The sequence below is a fragment of the Eptatretus burgeri genome, chromosome 2, assembly GCF_056783735.1.
Source record: "Eptatretus burgeri isolate ZD-2024b chromosome 2, Ebu_testis_v1, whole genome shotgun sequence".
Taxonomy (NCBI): domain Eukaryota; kingdom Metazoa; phylum Chordata; class Myxini; order Myxiniformes; family Myxinidae; genus Eptatretus; species Eptatretus burgeri.
This window is the reverse complement of record NC_140962.1, coordinates 29,186,648-29,204,859: the sequence shown is the minus strand read 5'-3', so window position 1 is coordinate 29,204,859 and position 18,212 is coordinate 29,186,648. Positions and strand designations below refer to the sequence as shown.

General features: G+C 42.7%; 1 protein-coding gene across 3 annotated transcripts in view; it reads left to right on the top strand.

Annotated features, from left to right (window-relative positions):
- Positions 1–18,212, top strand: part of LOC147031694 (uncharacterized) — a 133,147-nt gene that overhangs the window by 50,377 nt on the left and 64,558 nt on the right. For 2 of the 3 annotated variants that reach the window (XR_015050706.1, XM_085852169.1), the window contains exons 2-3: positions 16,362–16,595; positions 16,673–18,191. Coding sequence is in view for 2 of the 3 variants with exons in the window: in XM_085852169.1 (XP_085708295.1) it covers positions 16,374–16,595; positions 16,673–18,191 (1,741 nt within the window). In the remaining variant the exon portion in view is untranslated. Of the gene's footprint in view, positions 1–15,959; positions 16,075–16,361; positions 16,596–16,672; positions 18,192–18,212 lie in introns of all 3 variants that reach the window. The other variant, XM_085852178.1, reaches the window with a different exon arrangement.

Genomic DNA, 18,212 nt, shown 5'->3' with positions numbered 1-18,212 from the left:
ATTCAATTCATTCAAGAAGCTGTCACAGGCGTCACGAGATTCAAACAGGCAAAATATGTCGTTCACATATCTGTAGTATAAGATGGGGGGATTGCGATACCTGCAACTTGGTCAGCTTCTGCAGTTCTTGATGGCCAACAAAAATGTTTGCGAACGTTGGGTTCAAAGGCGAGCCCATGGCCACCCCATCAATTTGGACGAACATAATGTTATTAAAGCTAAACTAAACATATCTTGTACCCATGTTCATCAATTCCACGAAGACAGATTCAGAAATGGGCGGATGCTCAAGTTCCATGTGGTAGAGCAAATGTATGCAGATATCAATGGTCTCTGTCAAAGGGACATTTGCAAACAGGCTATCAATGTCAAAAGAACACATTACACTATCCAATCCAGTAGGACACTTCTCCCTGATGACATCAGCAAAAGTGAAAGAATCTTTGATGACGAACCTGGAGACTGACTCGAGCGCTGGTTGCAGTAACTCTCCCAGCCATTTTGCTAGCTGATGCTGGGCAGAGCCGTCCATGGACAGAATTGGTCTCAGTGGAACATTCTGCTTGTGAATCTTCGGAAGACCGTGCATTCTCGGACGAAGAGAGCCTACCGGCTTGATCCTCTTGTAATATTCCCTCGACAGTTCATCACGTTTATGCAGTTGGAGCAACCTCTTACCGATTTCATTCTCCAAGCGTGATGTACTGTCATGTGTATCCACACTTCCCAGCTGTCAAAACTTGGACTTATCCTGCAGAATAACCATCATTTTGTTCACCTAGTCCACCTGGTTTAAAGTAACCACAACAGAGCCTTTGTCAGGTTTACAGATGTGGATTTCAGAGTTTCTTCTTAAATTCTTAATAGCAGTAATGCATTCCCTTTGTAAATAGTGAATTGAATTATCTTCATCCTGCCATAAAGTTCACAACGGAATTGAAACGTTCTGGTTGCTTCCCCTTTCTGGGCATCCTCGTAGAGAGATCTGCATCATCATTTACTACGTCCATCTTTAGAAAGCCTACTTTCACCGGCCAGTATACTCGATGGGACTCTTTTAGTTGAACGATGTACAAGATTGGTTTGATCAATGTATTAGTGAGTTGAGCTAAGAAGATATGTTCGAAATCCAAGCTTCAGACAGAGATGGACAAGATTGCTGGCATCCTCAGTGACGATGGATATCCTGAGTGTATCATCATGAGGTTTATGCACAAATTACTCACTGCTGTAGAAGAATGGAAGATGGGTCCTGAAAAGTGCCTGATGTACATCAAGATTCCTTGGAAAGGGAAAATGTTGCAAAGATATGAGGAACAAATCAAAAGATGCATCTCAAACACATAGCTGGCTGTTCATCCAAAAGTGATTTTCACTTCTCGACGTCTGATTTCTTATTACCAGGTACCTCACACAGTGGTTTCGTAGAATATGGTGTGTTCTGGAAACTCTGGCTGTTCCATAAATTATGTTGGTGTGTTGTTCTACATCATTAAGCATAACACTATCTCCTTTTCTGTCACCATAACAGCAGCCTCTTTGAAGGTTTAGGTTGAGACACTTCACATATAATGTCTGGAACATATTATCTGTGCCTGGTGTTGGCCTAATGGTTAGGGTGGCGGGCTTGGGATTCGAGGGTCCTGAGTTCAAATCCCGCTCAGCTGTTGAATTAATACCAGGTGGGGTTAACTGTCATCCTTCCGAGGTCTGCAAAATGAGTGCCAGCATCCTGTGTCGGAGTGGCGACCCGCCCAGGATTGTGCCCAATAGCCAAGTAGACTGCTTTGGCAGCACCAACGCTCTGCACAGATAGAGTATGGTCCCAATGGATGGATGGATATTCTCCCATGTTCAGTAAAGTCCCATGAGAGCATGATGATCTTGATAATTGATCGAGTAGCGAATATTTGAAGAAGGGTAAGTAATTACTGGTGACATAATCCTCCAAATAATCTTGTTTTGGGTGCTTAATGTATACAAATTCGCCACTGTCTTGAATGAACTATTTGACCATTCTTGCTTCTTCATTGTGCTCCAACACTTGCGAGTAAAACAACTTTATTGCCTCACCGGCGATGTATTCCATTGTTTGTATTTTACTCAAATTTTGATGGATCCTTGCCTGATTCCTCATGAAGTATCACTTCAGGTTTTTAATCCTTTGCTCGTGTGAACAATAGTGTATACATTTTTAGCACTGGCAGGATAGCTTGGAGTAATGTGCACTTGCCTCTGAACCTCTGCCCACCTATAAACTGTCACCCTGGTGTTTCATATGCAGGACGATGCATCATGGTGTTTTTTTGTGTGCAGGTTAGGTTAGTTATCACCAGCACACTGAACAAATTGCAAATTCCTGTCTAAAACTGTGGGTAGAAAGTGGCTCGGTATGCTTGGCTGTCCCTTGACACCAGGTTTCACGACTTGCTATCTGGAAGCTTGAATGTCTGGGCAGCTGCCTCAACACGATAAATAAATTTGTGTACCAAGGTTGTTTGTACATCACATGTGATTGGCTACGAGGGGCAACCATAAATGAGTTGTATATTAACTTTATTTTATCAGTCTTTGTTGTAGCTACTTTGTTTTGTTCGACAAATGTCATCTCCTTCTTTCTCAATGCATTTGCTTGCTGTGTGGCTAACTTGTGAATATTGTAGGTATGAAGTTGCTGGGTTTGTTTTAAGTTCATATTCTGAGTTGTGAAGCTTTTTGCCACATCTGCTTAAAATGGGAGTTTTTGCAATAGTAATCTTTGTTCGTATGCAATACAAGGCTGTGGGGTTGCATCATTCATTGGCTGAGGATGTGGCTACGCCGCTGACATAGTGATCTGAAATGGTAACTATCATTTGCAATTTAATAACACAAAATAAGCTCGAGCATTGTCTCGCTCAACATCACAAATCCCCACGTCCCACCTGAGGGATGAACTGGGGGGGGGGGGGGGTCAAATCAAAAATATTTCCTGCATCCCCCAATGTTCATTTCATCTGCAAAGTTTGTTTAAAACGTGCCCGGAAATTGCATTTTTTGGTATCTGATCTTTTGACAGCACCCCATGGGGTGAGGCCAACAATGACACTGCTCATGCATGTTCATGCTACGTGGTGGCGATAACTACCAAGTTTGGTGAATTTGTTGCACAACGTTTAGGAGACGATAGCGTGACAGAGAGACAGGCAGAGTGAGCCGATTACAATATCTCCCCCCCCCCCATTTATTTATTTATTTTATTTATTCCCAAAAAGCATGGGGATAATAACCTTTTAAATATTGTTCATCTCCTTGATTCATAGTTTCTTGTTCTGTTTGCTATCCATTAATTTCCAGTTCTGCATGTTCAGATAAAATTCTCATTGGAGTATTTTAAAATGTCATGAACTTGTAAACAATGTTTTAAAAAAAGAAAAGAAGAAAAAGTAAGCAATAGTGAGCCTTATTTTGTTTTTTTTTTATTATTATTATCTTGCCAAAACGAAGTTTTTGCAAGATGTTAGTCAGCTTGTATGTTTTTTTTTTTTTTTTTTTTTTTTACTTACGAAATCTAAAGATTTCGTAAGTATATTGGTGACTTCCGTTTCTGTTTGTTTGTTTGTTTGTTTGTAGGCACGATAACACGAGAACGGAAGAAGCTACCAATGTCAAATTACACCACGTGATTCGGGAGGGTGATGGCTAGTGCTGATTAGATTTTGGTCAAAATCGGTCAAAGGTCAAGGTCACAGTGAAGTCAAAGTCGATTTTTGATGGTTTGGTTCAGATAACTCGAGAACGGAAGAAGCTACCAATGTCAAATTACACCACGTGATTCAGGAGGGTGATGGCTAGTGCTGATTAGATTTTGGTCAAAATCGGTCAAAGGTCAAGGTCACAGTGAGGTCAAACATCCAAAACATTTGATTTTTGATGGTTTGGAACAGAATCATTGTAGAAACTTAGGGTTTGCGTCGCGACCTTCTCTGGAGACAGCTTTTATTAGACAAGGTCAGCGGTCAAGTTGACGATTTCATAAGTACCAGTCTATGACTGCTTGTTTGTTTGTCCGTGTGTTTGTTTGTTTGTAGGCACGATAACTCGAGAACGGAAGAAGCGACCAAGGTCAAATTACACCACGTGATTCAGGAGGGTGATGGCAAGCGCTGATTAGATTTTGGTCAAAATCGGTCAAAGATCAAGGTCACAGTGAGGTCAAACATAATTCCGTAAATTAATGTGGAGCACTGGAGTATTTTTGCTTCGCTCGACGTTACGAGTTCGTTTTAACTTCGATTTTAATTTTGTCTTCGGTTTTTGCGATCGCTGAGGATGCTTAAAACTCCGTTGTCGAAATTCTGGTAAAAATCGGATGTTTTGGAGACGTTTTAAGATTGTATAAAAATATTCCACTCGACGCATCATGGGTCACCCCGTGATGCAGTGCGCTCGAGCAGACGCACCGTTGAGTCACGTACAGGTTTTGCGTGTGCGCGCTGACAGTGTTTTCGATAAAGATGGTGTTTAAAAGTCATTTTTTATCCCAATAAAGGTTATGGTCGCATGCCTGACTCGCTGAGCCGTCGGATTATGCAAAGATTGTTGGTGGATGGCCGAATATTACGGTTTGGTGACTTTGATAAAATAATATTGAATAATTGCGTGGAGAAGTGGAGATTTTTGCTTCGCTCGACGTTACGAGTTCGTTTTAACTTCGATTTTAATTTTGTCTTCGGTTTTTGCGATCGCTTAGGACGCTTAAAACTCCGTTGTCGAAATTCTGGTAAAATCGGATGTTTTGGACACGTTTTAAGATTGTATAAGAAATATTTCACGGGTCGTCACGTGGTGCAGTGCACTTGAGCAGAGGCGGCGTTGATCACATAAAGGTTTTCTGTGTGCGCACCGACAGTGTTTTCGATAAAGATGGTGTTTAAAAGTCATTTTTTATCCCAAGAAAGGTTATCGTCGCATGCGTGACTTGCAAAGCCGTCAGATTATGTAAAGATTGTTGGTGGATGGCCGAATATTATGGTTTTGTTACTTTGATAAAATAATATAAAATAATTGCATGGAGAAATGGAGATTTTTGCTTCGGTCGACGTTACGATTTTTGATGGTTTGGTACAGAATCATCGTAGAAACTTCTGGTTTGCGTTGCTACCTTCTCTCGAGACAGCATTTATTAGACAAGGTCAGAGGTCAAGTTGACGATTTCGTAAGTACCAGTCTATGACTGCTTGTTTGTTTGTTTGTATGCACGATAACTCGAGAACGGAAGAAGCTACCAATGTCAAATTGCACCACGTAATTCAGGAAGGTGATGGCTAGGGCTGATTAGATTTTGGTCAAAATCGGTCAAAGGTCAAGGTCACAGTGAGGTCAAACATCGAAAACATTCGATTTTTGATGGTTTGGTACAGAATCATCGTAGAAACTTCTAGTTTGCGTCACAACCTTCTCGAGAGACAGCTTTTATGAGACAAGGTCAGAGGTCAAGTTGACGATTTCGTAAGTACCAGTCTATGACTGCTTGTTTGTTTGTATGCACGATAACTCGAGAACGGAAGAAGCTACCAATGTCAAATTGCACCACGTGATTCAGGAGGGTGATGGCTAGGGCTGATTAGATTTTGGTCAAAATCGGTCAAAGGTCAAGGTCACAGTGAGGTCAAACATCGAAAACATTCGATTTTTGATGGTTTGGAACAGAATCATCGTAGAAACTTCTGGTTTGCGTCACAACCTTCTCGAGAGACAGCTTTTATGAGACAAGGTCAGAGGTCAAGTTGACGATTTCGTAAGTACCAGTCTATGACTGCTTGTTTGTTTGTTTGTTTGTTTGTTGGCACGATAACTCGAACGGAAGAAGCTACCAATGTCAAATTGCACCACGTGATTCAGGAGGGTGATGGCAAGTGCTGATTAGATTTTGGTCGAAATCGTTCAAAGGTCAAGGTCACAGTGAGGTCAAATATTCGATTTTTGATGGTTTGATACAGATAACTCGAGAACGGAAGAAGCTACCAATGTCAAATTACACCACGTGTTTCACGAGCGTGATGGCCATTGGAAATTTTTGTAACCGCATATCAGAGGCCTATAGAGGTCCCTTTCAGCGCATAAAATTTTGAAGGTCAAGGTCAAAGGTCAAGGTCACTGTCGCAAATCAGGGGAGTCGACAAAACCCTTATTTTTTGAGTAATTTTGATCGGATAGTCTTCAAACTTCATGGGAATATAGTTCATGGTCTGCTGCTCAGCTGATTAATGTTTGGTGGCGATTGGCCTTGACCTTCATGGTTTGCACCTAAGGTCAAACATATTTGACTTCAAGGTCAAATTTTCAAGTTTTTGGAACCATATCATGTCGTACCTCAAATTGAACACCTCGATGAGTGCTTTCTAGATATGTCAAACTTGAGACATTATGACGTCATTTGGTGACGTTATGAGGCAAATGCATATTTTTCATGGTTACTCTGTAGAACGATTCTCATCGGAATCTCTCGTAGGCAGATATTCCTCAAGGAGTCGCTCCTGGTGGATAACAGCTCTGTTCACCTCAGTGTGACCTTAAAGAAGTCACACGTGGTCACCTTTTGGCAAGGTTTATTATTATTATTTTTTTAACCTGTCACCGCAGATGGACGGAGGTTATGCTTTCACCTCTGTCTGTCTGTTGACAGATTTTGATGGAGAGGTTGGGTGTGTGACAAGACCAAAATAATTAGATTGTGGTGAAGATCTTGATCCAGATCTGCATTCTATAATTCATTAGGAGATTCTTCATCATTGAGAGATTGGGTCAAAAACAATATATAGCATGATATTTCAAAAAGTTGGACTAATTATGACAAAACGAGTTGGATGAGTTGATTCGGTGACAAGAATATGCCGATTCGATTTTGGTCCAGATCTTGCCTATTGGTGAGATGCAAAACGTAAACTATTCAGCTTGGCGGCAGTATGCACTCTTCCGAGTGCCGTTCTAGTTAACCTCCGCCATCGAAGATGGATGGAGGTTACTGTTTTCACCCCTTTCTGTTTGTTACTGACGAAATCTAAAAATTTCGTAAGTATATTGATGCCTTCTGTTTCCGTTTGTTAGTTAGTTTGTTTGTAGGCACGATAACTCGAGAACAGAAGACGCGACCAATGTCCTATTACACCACGTGATTCAGGAGGGTGATGGCTAGTGCTGATTAGATTTTGGTCAAAATCGGTCAAAGGTCAAGGTCACAGTGAGGTCAAATATTCGATTTTTGATGGTTTGGTGCAGATAACTCGAGAACGGAAGAAGCTACCAATGTCAAATTACACCACATGATTCAGGAGGATGATGGCTAGTGCTGATTAGATTTTGGTCAAAATCGGTCAACGGTCAAGGTCACGGTGAGGTCAAATATTCGATTTTTGATGGTTTGGTACAGATAACTCGAGAACGGAAGAAGCTACCAATGTCAAATTACACCACGTGATTCAGGAGGCTGATGGCTAGTGCTGATTAGATTTTGGTCAAAATCGGTCAAAGGACAAGGTCACAGTGAGGTCAAACATCCAAAAATGATAACTCAAGAACGGAAGAAGCTACCAATGTCAAATTACACCACGTGATTCAGGAGGCTGATGGCTAGTGCTGATTAGATTTTGGTCAAAATCGGTCAAAGGTCAAGGTCACAGTGAGGTCAAACATCCAAAAATGATAACTCAAGAACGGAAGAAGCTTCCAATGTCAAATTACACCACGTGATTCAGGAGGGTGGTGGCTAGCGCTGATTAGATTTTGGTCAAAATCGGTCAAAGGTCAAGGTCACAGTGAGGTCAAACATCCAAAACATTCGATTTTTGATGGTTTGATACAGAATCATCGTAGAAACTTCTGGTTTGTGTCGCTACCTTCTCAAGAGACAGCTATTATTAGACAAGGTCAGAGGTCAAGTTGACGATTTCGTAAGTACCAGTCTATGACTGCTTGTTTGTTTGTTTGTTTGTGAACAGTACTACGGAAAAACTCCTCGACGGATTTCGACAAAACTTGGTGGGGGGGTTGGGTATGGTCCAAGGATCATGCCATTAAATTTTGGACTTGGTCCAAAATCCAATATGGCCGCTATGGTGGCCATTTTGAAGAAATATTTGATTTTTTTTTGCATTTCTACATGTTTTAAGTGATTTCCAACCCCCCCCCAAAAAAAAATTGTTTGAGAAAAAAAAAATTTGCAACTTTTTTTTAAACAAAATTTCGATTTCTTTTTTTTTGCATTTCTACATGTTTTAAGTGATTTCCAACCCCCCCCCCCCCACCAAAAAGAAATGTTGAAGAAAAGAACTATAACTTTGCCAGCACTGTTGACGTCATATTTGATGAATAAGATATAAGGTTCACTTGAGTGACCCAGCAGTATTGGCGGCGGAGGTTTTGCACTCTCCCGAGTGCTCCCTCTAGTTTTTTTTCATGTATTGGCTCAATGGCGTCCTAAGGGACTTTCATTTTTTGCGGGGATTTTCTGCCAATGCCAGCCAGTGGAATACTTGCAATCTTCACTTGCAGTGAAGAGCAATGGATTGACTGTGCAGAAAGCAGCCGACCCTTAATTTATTGAGAGGTAAGGAACATTTGAGGTAATATTTCTCAGCCAGGTTGGGGAGAAAACATTAAGTCCATTCAGTAAACCAGGTTGGCAGGACAGTCTAAAGGTATACACACTCGCCTCTTAGCTGCCTCATTCCTAGCCTTCGTTCAAATGTCGACCCTGCTATGAACTGTCATCCTAGTGTTTCACAGGCAGAGTGATTCATCTGCGTGTGTGCATTTCCTCGGATGGACGTTAACGACACCAGCATTAGTTGCTGGACAATACATTCCATGGTGCCCTTCTTGACTAGGAGGTAATAATATATCTGTGGCACCATGGCCAAATTCCAAATTATTGCCCTAACCAACAGAGGGCATTGCATCAGTGGCACAGCAATGCTCTCAGCCAATGATGCAACCCTGCAGCCTTGTGCTGCATACGAACGGAGAACTTGAGTAAACCTAGGGACATAACGGCAATATCCATCCTACTCCATTATTTTGTTGTCCTTCCACTCTCCCAGGCTAATTTGCCATTCGTTCTTGCCTCAGGGTTAATTTTGTCATAATTAACCTTGCCAGAGGAGAGGGTGTTGCATTTGCGTTTGTCTGTCCACACAGAACATGAGTGTTTTTCTCCGCAAACGTCTGACGGAAATTTTCACCATTGGAACGACTACTCATGTAGAACGTTTTAATGATTATGACATCATAGGTCACGTATGTTGGACAGCCATGTTGGAAAAAAGGAAAAACTTTGGACCTCTGTATCTCAGAAACCACACCAAGGAAAAAAAAATTGAAACTTGACACACAGCAAGTACTCCTCATGGAGAATGTTTTTTTTTTTTTCATGATGTAATGATTGCATAAGAAGAATGTAAACGCTATATCCGATCAGTATGAAAACTTTTGAGGCTCATCTCGGGATAAAACAAAAATCGGTCATGTGGTTCGGCAGCCATATTATTAAATATATATATATATATAAAACCTTCAAAAATCTTCTCTAAAATGGCTGTACAGATCAAGGCGAAACTTTACACGTATGACTGCCTATCCATGAGGAACAAACCTTCACACGTATGACATCGTCGGTCATATAGTTTGGCAGCCATATTGTATTTACCCACAAACCTATTAAAAACAAGGACAAATGTGTCCAAGAGCCACGTCCTAAAGGCAATAACTACAACAACTTCCGATATTTCATCACGTGCCTTGATGGAACCAATAGCGAGACCCGTCATGGAGGCTCCCGTTCATGATGAGAAAATCGTGTATTTACGAAATTACAACACATTGAATGGAATAATCTTTAAATAGTAACGTGAACTTTTCGAAACTTTAAAGCAAATGTCCGAATATATTTAAAAGTTGATGATAGACGCTCTCAAAAGGCACCCTCAAGGCGAGGATGTGTACAGGTGTTTAGTATTTAAGGAGATCTGGATCCTGTATATAAAAGAGCCGAGCCCTAAAGGTTTTGTCTTCACCAGAAGAACAACAACAAGAAGAACAACAACACGGAGCTCTCTTAGAGCCAGCGTTCGCTACGCGAGACGCGGCTAAGAATAAAATCTTCAGAATGGCTTGACAGATCGGGGGATCCAGTTCTGCATGTTCAGATAAAATTCTCATTGGAGAATTTTTAAATTTAAATTTTAAAAACTTCACACAAATGTGTCCAAGCCTTGTGGATACTCAGGTATTCATGAAGAATTGATAGGTCACATGGTCTTGCAACCATATTGGATTGATCAAAAATCTTTTTTAACTCCTTTCTCTCAAACTGTTTCATCGATGGACTTGAACCGTCACAATTATGATTTATTGGTGTTGGGGAACATCTGTTTTAAATCTCAAACTGATTGGATGCATGGTCTGGCAACCAGAATTATTACATTTTTTGTTCTGGGTTCTTTTTGATTTTATTTATTTCTTTATATTTGAATAAGGCTCGCTTGGCTGTGTCTGAATGGGTTTGAGGGTAGAGGAGTAGCAGTTGAAACCCTAATCCTATCCAGGTTCCTCCTGATGACTTAATCTTTGCTTTTTGCTTGTTCGGATTCCTTCTGATGACTCCAATGCAGGGCTGACAACCTATTTGGTCTTCCATCTGATTTGAATTAAATTTATTTTAATCCCATTCTGAATTGTATTGAATAGTAATAAACGTCATGGGTCAGGGTCTAGTGGCTGATCAAAGCGGGACATCTTGGTACCTGCCACCCGATCATCACTGCCAGCAGTTATAAAGTGGTAGTTCTAGTTATGTCTTATTAATTACATAACACACCAGTGCACAATCACCACACAAAACAAGTCCTGGTAAGGGTCTGAAATCTCTGATTGCTCTTTTTCTTGTTCCCTATTGGAATAGGTTCCATGCTGATAATAGCAGTAAGATGTACCAGAAATAAATATTCCACCCCTTCCATTTTCAATTTAGCATCCTGGAAGAAAATTTCCCTGTCCTGCCAGGTTCGTTTGCCATAGCGACCAGTTTATATAATAATTTGTTCAATAAATGTTTCATGTCTTATTCCATTTGAGTGTTTTCTCACACTCCTTATGTAAAATATTGTTGCGGTTCTGGAAACCATATGCCTCTAAGGCAATGGCACCAAACATACAGTGATCCCCAGACAGTTATTTTGTTAGTATTCGTGCAGTTAGACCTTCCCCTCATATCTAATGGGTTCACGGGACGAAGTGCATTGTCTGGATCTTATAGCAAGGTCTAATAATATATCGATCTTCATTGCAACTCTTTCCTTCAATCCATGATACAAAGCGAAGCAGGTGCAAATGCATGATGACAAACACGTGTGCAGCTCTGTGATAACTTCCATCTACACTGTACAGGACGCATGCGGCGCCCCCTTTATTCGAATCTGCATCAAATAATTATATCTGTCTTCTTTTTAACCCTGATTTACATCCAACCGTTTCCTTCAATCCATGATACAAAGCGAAGCAGGCACAAATGCACGATGCCAGACACATGCACAGCCTCGTGATTATCACCACCGCACTGTATGGACGCGCATGGCAAACATCTTTATTCGGGTCTGCACTCTGATTTAAAACGGCGTCTCACCATTGACCTTTGCTCGCCACCTCGGCCACCAATATTTCCCGCAAACGGCAGAGGTCATCCCGTGCCTCCTGCACCTCCGCCTCGATGCAGTCGCCACCGGGCAGGGGCGTGCTGCACAGTCCAGACCGCTCGGGCCGCATGGTGTGCAGACGGAACAAGCACATAGACTAGCGCCAACCGCAGAGCGCCGGGGTGCCCTTACGGGCATGCGGGACCGACGCGACCCTCGGCTAGTCGCCGGAACACGGCCCAGGAGTTCAGTGCACCGAACACCATGACATGAATCATCCTGAAAGTCAATTCTGCAGCTTGGCCATGTTGTGCCGGATGTACGAATGGGACCACTTCCGGCCGAAGGAGCCTGGCAGCACGGGTTCGGGGGCCAATAGGAGCGCATGATTTGGGTGACGCGTCGCTTCGGGTCATCACCCCACCCTACACCACGGGGCTTATAAAAGACGATCACGTAGCCGTTTGCTCTCTCGATCTCCGCATTCGCCTGCTGCTCCGCCTTCCTTGCCTACCGACTCCGCCAGCTGACTCCCGCCTTCCGCGCCTGCTGACTCTGCCTGCTGACTCCCGCCTTCCACCCGCCTTACTCGCCTGCTGACTCCGCCCACTCTCTGGACTGCACCACAAGGCTTATAAACTACACCACGGGGACTACACCACGGGGGGTGCATGCACTTCCATGAGCCCCGGCACAGTAATTAGCAGGAGACAACACGCCGACTTTCAAAATGGGATCGTTCAGCAGAGCGTCCCCGAAAGTGTACTGGGTAGCACGGTCTGTCAACCGTGCAAGGTACTACGAGGTCGTTAGTACTCATCTCCTCTCCTTCCTGCTGATTATCTCATCTTCATCGGGTTTGTATGTATGTGATGGCGCCTGTCGTAGGCATAAGTTAAATTGTGGAAGATATAACGTACAAGTCTGCTTTGTGTCCGCTTTAGTTAGTTGCTTGCTTTCTTTTGTCACACCCCACAAATTCCTTACTATCCTTTTTGTACATAACAATAAACCCATTTACTGTGCCACATACTTTTTCTCGCCTGATTGTCAATAAATGCTTGTATAGAAATGTTCCCAGCTCGTTTTCGTCTTTTCCTACATTGATCCAGCCTGGTTCGTATCCGAGCTTAGCCAGGACTTTATCGCCCAACGATCCATTCTTCTAGCGGGCATGTTCCTTGGCAGTAACGCTTGGCTGCATCTGATCCGGTAGGGTGACCCGGTTTGGACAAGGCGTACTGAGGGTGTCCCCCCCAGAAATTAAGTCACGTGACTATTTTAGGTAACCGGTTAACCTTAGATGGAGGACCCTAGGTCACATGGTTGAGTTATTGGCGTTCACTGTCAATTAGCAACCCGCCGCATCACGGAGTTATCCGTGTGTGACGGCCTGCGATTCCGGAGAGTCTGGTGGGAACCCGAGATAGCTTAACCCCCCCTCTGGTCATCTCGCCCCGAACCCTGGTCCGCAACAATATCAAATGATGCTGAGATTTGAGCTTCAAATCCACATATTGCTTTGATTTCAGCAAATCCTCGTACTATTATAATTAGTGAAGTGTGTGTTTGACTTCCATGCACTCTTGAACCGCTGGATGGAATGAGTTGAAAACTGGTGATTGTACTCTGGGTGTGCACGGGAAGGTTTTAGGTGGTTTAAAAATATATATATTTTAATCCTGGGGGTTCAGGGTGAGTGGGAGCACCCCAATTTTCACTCTGTAAATATGTATGGCATGGTGCTGCTCCTGGTGGCATGGGGTATTTTTAGTTGTACTAAAATACACCAATTCTGGGGGAATTATCCCGTTGAAGTACAGGTTCTTCGCTAGTAGGGAAAAAGGTAGTGTTCATCTAGTGATGCAAATTAGGGTGTGGGTCAAGTTGTGGGGGTGAGGACGAGGCTTTAATTTCCCAAAATCGCTACATTTTTACCAAATGTCTTCATTTTCATAACTTTCTTCTCATTTGCATTTTGTCCTTGGAATTGATTGTTCATTCAAATGGTACCTTTAAGCTTCTTTTCTTCTTCCTAAAATATTTAATGTTCTTGAGTTTTGAACTGTTTTGTGGCGTTTAAGGATCTTGAGTTGGTTGATAGTGTGGTTGGAGTGTTTGAAGGTTGTGGTTGGGTTGTTTATATATTTTGTTTTTGCCATTTTGGATTTTTAAAGAGCGAAATGACCTCTACAGGGTAATGGGGGAGATTTTTTAAAGGCCAAAGGAACTTCAATTTACAAGGATATACAAGAAGCTCTGGCACAGAAGGAGGCCATTCGGCCCATCTTGCCTATGCTACACCAACACAAGATACCCATTCCTGGGTGTGCTCTGGCTTTCAAAAGGAATTGGCCACTGTGGCTAATCCAGGTTTAGAATGATTAGCTACAGGAGAAAGGAAATAGCCTCATATTTTATTTAAAAAATTTTTTTTTAGCAATATGAAATTATAAGTTAATTTTAAATTTTAATTCATGCTGATGCTTTGTTTGTGTTTCAGGTATGCATGAGGTTATAATAAAGCAGTCTGGTGATGGGTGTCACAAGCTTACAGTACTCTATTCTCCTGCTTATCTCACATGATGTATCCTGTGTTCAAGTACCCTGAATGAATGAAGAACAAAGCAAGAACTTTCTACAACAAGCAATAAGCTTTCAAACTATTTAAATAAATCAGATTGCATGTGAAATGAATCTGGATCAAGAAACATGAAAAAGTCAGTCAAATGCACTTAATTGCATAACCCATTGCACAGTGTATAAATACATAGCCTAGGCATTTGTTAATAACAAAAGTCAATAGTGTTCTGCACAAAATCACCCAACAACTTCACTCATCCAACCAATCTCACACATCAAACGCACACTTCCAACCAATGTCACACATCAAACTCACTCATACAACCAATCTCACCCATCAACTTCACTCATCCAACCAACCAAAGTCACCCATCAAACTCACTCATCCAAACAAACTCTCTCATCCAAACAAACTCGTCCTACTACAGGCACTACTACTGATTGTGTCAAAACTCACCTGGCAACCACTGACCCAACGAAGCATGTAGCGCCGAATCATTCCGCGAAAATAAAAATAAAATTTTGAGACGAGAATCATGGGAATCATGCGTAATTTTGGTCGATTTTTTTTTAACTAGAAACTAGTTTAAAACTACTAAAGTTAGTATATATAAGCTTGTACGAAATCACTTGTGATTCCCGTAATCAAAACTTATAAAATGGCGGCCGTCTCAACGAAGGTTGAATTCTGTGCTAAAATCACCCAAAATTCGTCTAAAACTGGTAAAAAAAAAACACTAAAACATGGATTAGCCACAGTGGCTAATGGGTGGTTTAAAATATTAGCCACAGATAAGGGGGATTCACCCTGTGGCGAGCGGCAGCGCACACCCAGCATCCATACTTAAGCTACCTCCATGTGCTGCCAATATCCCTATACACCTCTATCTCCAACACATCTAGGTACACCTATGTAATTCCAATTTAAACCTGTCTACTGTTTCTACTGCTACTACCTTTCCAGGGAGACCATCCATGCATTTACTACTCTTCGACTGAAAGACCCTTGCCTTACTACCATCTTAACTCATCTTTGCTCTCAGGCTATGGCCAATTCTAGTAAAATATCCAGGATCAGTTTGATTTGAGGGACCTGAAATTTGGCCTCAGATTTTCTTTTTTTTTCTTTCAGTTTAAAAAAAAAACAACCAAAACCACTGCCAAGTTGCATGGAAATCACTGGTAAATGAAAGCAAATTCTCAAAATTGGTTATTTGCTATTGAATGCTGCTCTTGTCAAACATTTTAATCAATCATAGTAGTTTTGTTTTTTGAATCGAATTTCATTCACAGATCACTATGATCTGTAGTGCATGTGCAAACCAAAGTAGCAGCTTTGGGAAAGTACGGTCGTGTTGAAAAAGCATGCTTCGATAACAAGTCAATTTTTCTATTTGTTAGAATCAGGAGAAAGCTACAGAATAGCTAGTAGATCTCAAAATCGTTTTTATTTAGACTATTCTTGACTCCTTGATAGCACAAGATTTCAGTATTTAGCCATTCTGACTTGCTTCATATTTGTTGTAACCTTTTTATTTTTAATTTATCGAATCTTAAATGTTGAATATGCAATATACTTTCGTGAATGATTTTTGAATCTGTATGGCTAATGTTCATTCTCTTTGCTTGTCTGAAGGTTGAAAAATGCTGAATTGGTGGGTTATTCTTAAGTTTGCCTACACTTTTCCTTTCGGTGTGTTCACACAGAAAGGTTAGTCTGGAGTAAATCTGAAGTTTCGAGAGCTGACGTGTGTGTGAATGGAAGTTAGTGCGTCAATGCTTCGGACTAAATCCGTCCGAGACCATCGATTAATACTATGGAGTAAGTGTGTGAGCATTGCAAAAACAATTGGTGTGGTATTTAACTTGCTTTCTGAGGTGCTATCTTCAGCAATTCTCGTAGCAACAATAATCACATGCTCTACCTTCTCCATGACACCAACTTGTTCGCCACCTGCCTACTGCCTGGCCCATATCGAATATTTTCACGTGACCACCAAAACTTTATGAAGGATGAAAATTCTTGGGAGTTAATATGGGCTAGTTGTTATGGAATATGTGTAAACCCTTGTTTTGACTTAAAAAAATCCTTTCTCTGAACCTGGATAGATCGTAAGGGCAATGAGAATCGAGAACCCTGGACATGCTGCGCGTGTGGTGCGAGAGGCCGGGCGCTTACGCACAGCCGGCGCCCTTTGTGATGTCGTCATCGCTGTTGGCACTCGTCGCTTTTATGCACACAAGCTAGTGTTGGCATGTGTGAGTCGAACATTGGAGGCACTCTTCCGGCAAGCCAGCCTGCGATACACCCTCGACTTCTTGCAACCTAGTACTTTCCAGCAGGTATGGGCATGCCGGTGAGGTTTGTGGGATATAGAATTGGCTGTATGTACATGTGATTTTGATTCTTTCTTTACCAGATACTCGACTATGCTTATACTGGATGCGTGGACGTTTGTCCCGATGAACTTCCGCGACTGCTGCAAGCTGCTCAGTTGCTCCAGATTGATTGCTTGTGTACTCTCTGCTTTGGGTTAGCACGGCCTGGGGCTTCTGATGCCGTCCAGAATGATGGTGAACCAGCTTTTGACAACTCCCATTACCCATCTCGGGAGGTGGAGAGCGTGGCTCCAGCAGTGGAGGAAAGTGAAAGGGCGCAGGCCTATGTTGGTAGGCCTTCAACTGAGTTTTCAACAGAACAAACACCTTCCGTGGCGGCTGCTAGTAGTGCAGAAGCTGTAGCTCCGAGGCCGGAGTTGCCAGACGTTGCACTGGCAGCAGAAGCGATGAAACGAGCTGGGGACACGGGGGAGACAATTTCGGCTGAGGATGATAGTGTAGCTCTTGGATTAACCAAGCCGCATGCTCGTGAGGTCCGAGTTATGTATGTCGGAGGTGTGAACTTGCAAGTGATGCGTGGAGAGGGTGAAGATTTAGAAGAAGAAGATGGAGATGGCAATGATGGATGTGAAGATCGTGAGCACAGAGATGAGCATGACACACCTACCACTGCTGCAGCCAATGGGGTTGGGCGAGATGAAGGGTTTGGAGTTGGTGCCGATTCTTCTGAGAGCACAAAGCTGGCAGCAGAGACGGTTGTAAAAAGTACAGAATTTCCAGGCCGTAGATTAGAGCAGGAACGTGGTGCACACTGGTCTTACTATGGCACCAAGGAAGGCAGTTCTGTAGCTTATTATGCATCAGCCGAGCGCTTTCCTCCACCTCTGACCAACACCACATTCGTTACTGAGGGAGCAGCAGGAGCAATGGCACCCTTGCCGGACTTTTCAACATTGGTAGCACGGAGACTTGGGGCAAAAACCTCACGAAGTCTTGGAACACAAGGTCTGCCGTTGCTACCACCTGCTCCTCCAGCATCTGTGCTTGGAGTAATAACACAGCCACCACCTCCACGCCCTGTCCATTTGTCCACCAGTACCTCTGATGCTGGTGGACCTTCACTGGGCATGCCCAGAGATTCTTCACCAACCCGATTAGATACACGACCAAACTCATTGGGTGCCGAATTTTCAATTGGATCATCTTTCCCCAATGCCAAACCAGAGAGCAATGGAACGGGGACATGCCAGAGGCAGGATGTAGTGGGGGGAGACTACTTCTCTCCACTCAGACCAAAGCTGGAACCACAATCTCACCTGGACCAATCTGATGCGTCTCTAGATGGTGCCTCCCTGGACGTAGCCAATCATGAAACATTTTGCGACTCGCGTGGAGCCTCACCTGCAAGTTCTGAGGGTGGTGATTTTGGGAGTATCGCTGCTGCGACCACTGGTGCCATCTTGGTGAAGCAGGAGATAGAGGCAGAAGTGGATGGTATTGTTGGGGGTGAGAGAATTGTACACACTGGTGAGAGTGGAGATGCAACAGCACGGAGGGGTGGTCGGAGAAAGCGTGGTGAACGAGCACCTCGACAAATAGGTAATCAATAAAGCAGTGGCA